Genomic DNA, 2,300 nt, shown 5'->3' with positions numbered 1-2,300 from the left:
TAACTCTTCTTTTACATAATATATCTTACGTGCTAAAAACTAAAGCTGCGAGCTCACAATCGATGATCTGATTCGTATTGAACGCATCGCTAGCGTATATTACATTCGACGCTTCCTTGGGATCCTTCACAGTGGACGCGATATCGGAGAACTGCGCAAACTTTGCATCGACCGTCGCAAGTATTCTGATCAAATGATTGAATCTCGCATCGATGCATCGATCGAGATCGAACATACGATGCAACGTCGATTTGGTCATTCTCAAGCATACGTTTGCAGATTCGAGACGTATGAGTTATTAACCGTACAAACTCTCACCGTTAGCGGTCCAACGTTTATAAAACTATGGATATCTTTGAAGTCATTGCGAAAGAAATTCTGAATATTTTGCCGTTGCTCGTATAGCGCCTTCCACGTTTCGAGAGACAACAGCAGTTCCTTTCCTCGGCGAGGATCTCCAATGGCGATCTCCACGTAGCTCGGTGGACCCACGTTGATACCAATTTCGAGGAATTTGTATTCCGTAGCTGTCAGCGCGTATCGTCTGCTGAGTATACGAACCGCGCGACGATCCAACGAAATGCTGTAGAAAAAAATAATGAGATTACTTTCAAAATAATACAATTCGCAAAAAAGATATAAAAAAATATAAAGCTCTATAAATTATACAAAACTTACTTGTTTTCACACGTTGGAGTTTCAACATCGGGAATCGGCACGTAATAATTCATACGTCTGCTGCCGCTGCTGCCGCTGTTGCCGCCGTTGCTTCCTCCAACGGAATACATTTTTTCTCTCGGTTATGAGAAGCGGACCGTTCGCACAAGCAGCCGATACGAGACTAGTCGTATAAAATTAATCGAGTATACGCGACAGCACCCACTATAACCCTTCCAAAACTATGATGAAGGAAGGGGAAGTTAATGTTTCTGTAACGCGCAATCAGCGCTCTGAATTTTAGGAGAGGGGACTAAGGTAGGATGTTTTTTATTAAGACGTATACCCCCCCTCCCCCTCTCCCCTCCGCATGACATCAACCGCAAAACATGTTCAGACATGTTCGTCTAAAACTGATACCCCATTCCCCCTCCTCGAAGCTCTCGAGTTAGAATTCGTCACGTATACCTACTTATTCTTTAATTTTGTACACTATCGACTAAAGGAAAAAGAAATAAAACATTAAAAAATTTACACATACGTATAAAATTTATTTTTAAAAAGATGACAATTCTCTCTGGCGTCGCGACCACCAGTTAAATATTTTTAATACATTTTGCAACGCGCAATTCTTAACGTGTTTTCCACATCGCATAGTATTGGTAGCATCTAGAATATTTAAAGATTCGATATCTTCGTAATCCGCATCCAGAGTCTCGATGTTTAGGTTTTTTCTCGCTTTACTCTCAAGCAGATCTACCAGCCATTCTCGTTTCTGACATCCCTTGACGTACACGAGAGTCGGCATCTCGTCGTCGTCGTCGTCGTTGTCCTCTTCCTCACCGAGCACCGTTGATGTAATTAAACGCTTCACCTTGCTGTACGACACGTTTCCGTCTTCCCATCGTAATCCATGGTGATTGCGAATCAACCAGGAAGCGCACGATTTGTCGGATTTTGTGAGGAGATTCCACGGCATGGGGCATGTAAAGATGTAATGCGCCAGAATGACCCCGTTTCTCAGCACCGCCACCTCCTTCACGACAAACTTCATCCCGACGACGAAACCTTGCAGGTCGACGAACGTTGGTGCAAACATGAAGAAATATCTCTCTTTCTTCGATGCGTGAATCGAGAGGAATGACGCGCGTTTCGCGACACTCTGATTTTTATATCCTGCTCCCCTCTTTTTCCCCTCTCATAAATTTGTATCGGGAGTTAAAGAGAGAAAAAATTTTCGTCGACGTTGCCGCGAACACTCAGACTATTTTGCGCACTACGTTGGTCAACGGATTGTACTCGATCACGCGATCGTGTATGATGAGACAGTACGCAGAGGTATTCGGCGGTACGTTCTCCATGCAATCGAATTCTAGTCTGACATCCACGGTGGCGTTTTTGACGGATTTGTTTTGTCGAGAGCAATCGATGATCACGAACGGGCCGTTACGTAGAAAAGTTGAAACGGTGAGACTCGGCTCGAGATATTCGTATCCGTAATAGCCCTTGCAGAAACGCGCGTACATATCGTACAGAATCGCCCATCTGTGTTTACCAAAGTCCAAATTCAAATCGTCGTACGGATAGACTTCCGAGTTTAGGTAGAGTTTCACGTTGGTCAGTTTGCAGTCGTCGAATCGGCT

At 44.0% G+C, this 2,300-nt stretch overlaps 1 protein-coding gene across 1 annotated transcript; it reads right to left on the bottom strand.

Annotated features, from left to right (window-relative positions):
* Positions 1 to 261: 261 nt before the first annotated feature.
* LOC112453623 lies at positions 262 to 890 on the bottom strand. The gene is made up of 2 exons (XM_025014468.1): positions 679 to 890; positions 262 to 583 (listed from the first exon to the last, which is right to left on the bottom strand). The coding sequence occupies exons 1-2, from the start codon at positions 786 to 788 to the stop codon at positions 262 to 264; spliced, it is 432 nt and encodes a 143-aa protein (XP_024870236.1). The 5' UTR covers positions 789 to 890.
* Positions 891 to 2,300: the final 1,410 nt, after the last annotated feature.

Source organism: Temnothorax curvispinosus, unplaced genomic scaffold (assembly GCF_003070985.1).
Source record: "Temnothorax curvispinosus isolate PA1 unplaced genomic scaffold, ASM307098v1 QBEX01004546.1, whole genome shotgun sequence".
NCBI classification, from domain to species: Eukaryota; Metazoa; Arthropoda; class Insecta; order Hymenoptera; family Formicidae; genus Temnothorax; species Temnothorax curvispinosus.
Note: the sequence above shows the minus strand (reverse complement) of the source record. Positions and strands in the feature narration are given on the sequence as shown.

What these genes read in the sequence shown, in the direction of transcription:
- LOC112453623 (XM_025014468.1), bottom strand. Translation starts at nt 788, where the DNA reads ATGTATTCCGTTGGAGGAAGCAACGGCGGCAACAGCGGCAGCAGCGGC. An exon ending in ACTCCAACGTGTGAAAACAA is followed by an intron (nt 584 to 678) that starts GTAAGTTTTGTA and finishes TTTTTTCTACAG; the next exon opens with CATTTCGTTGGATCGTCGCG.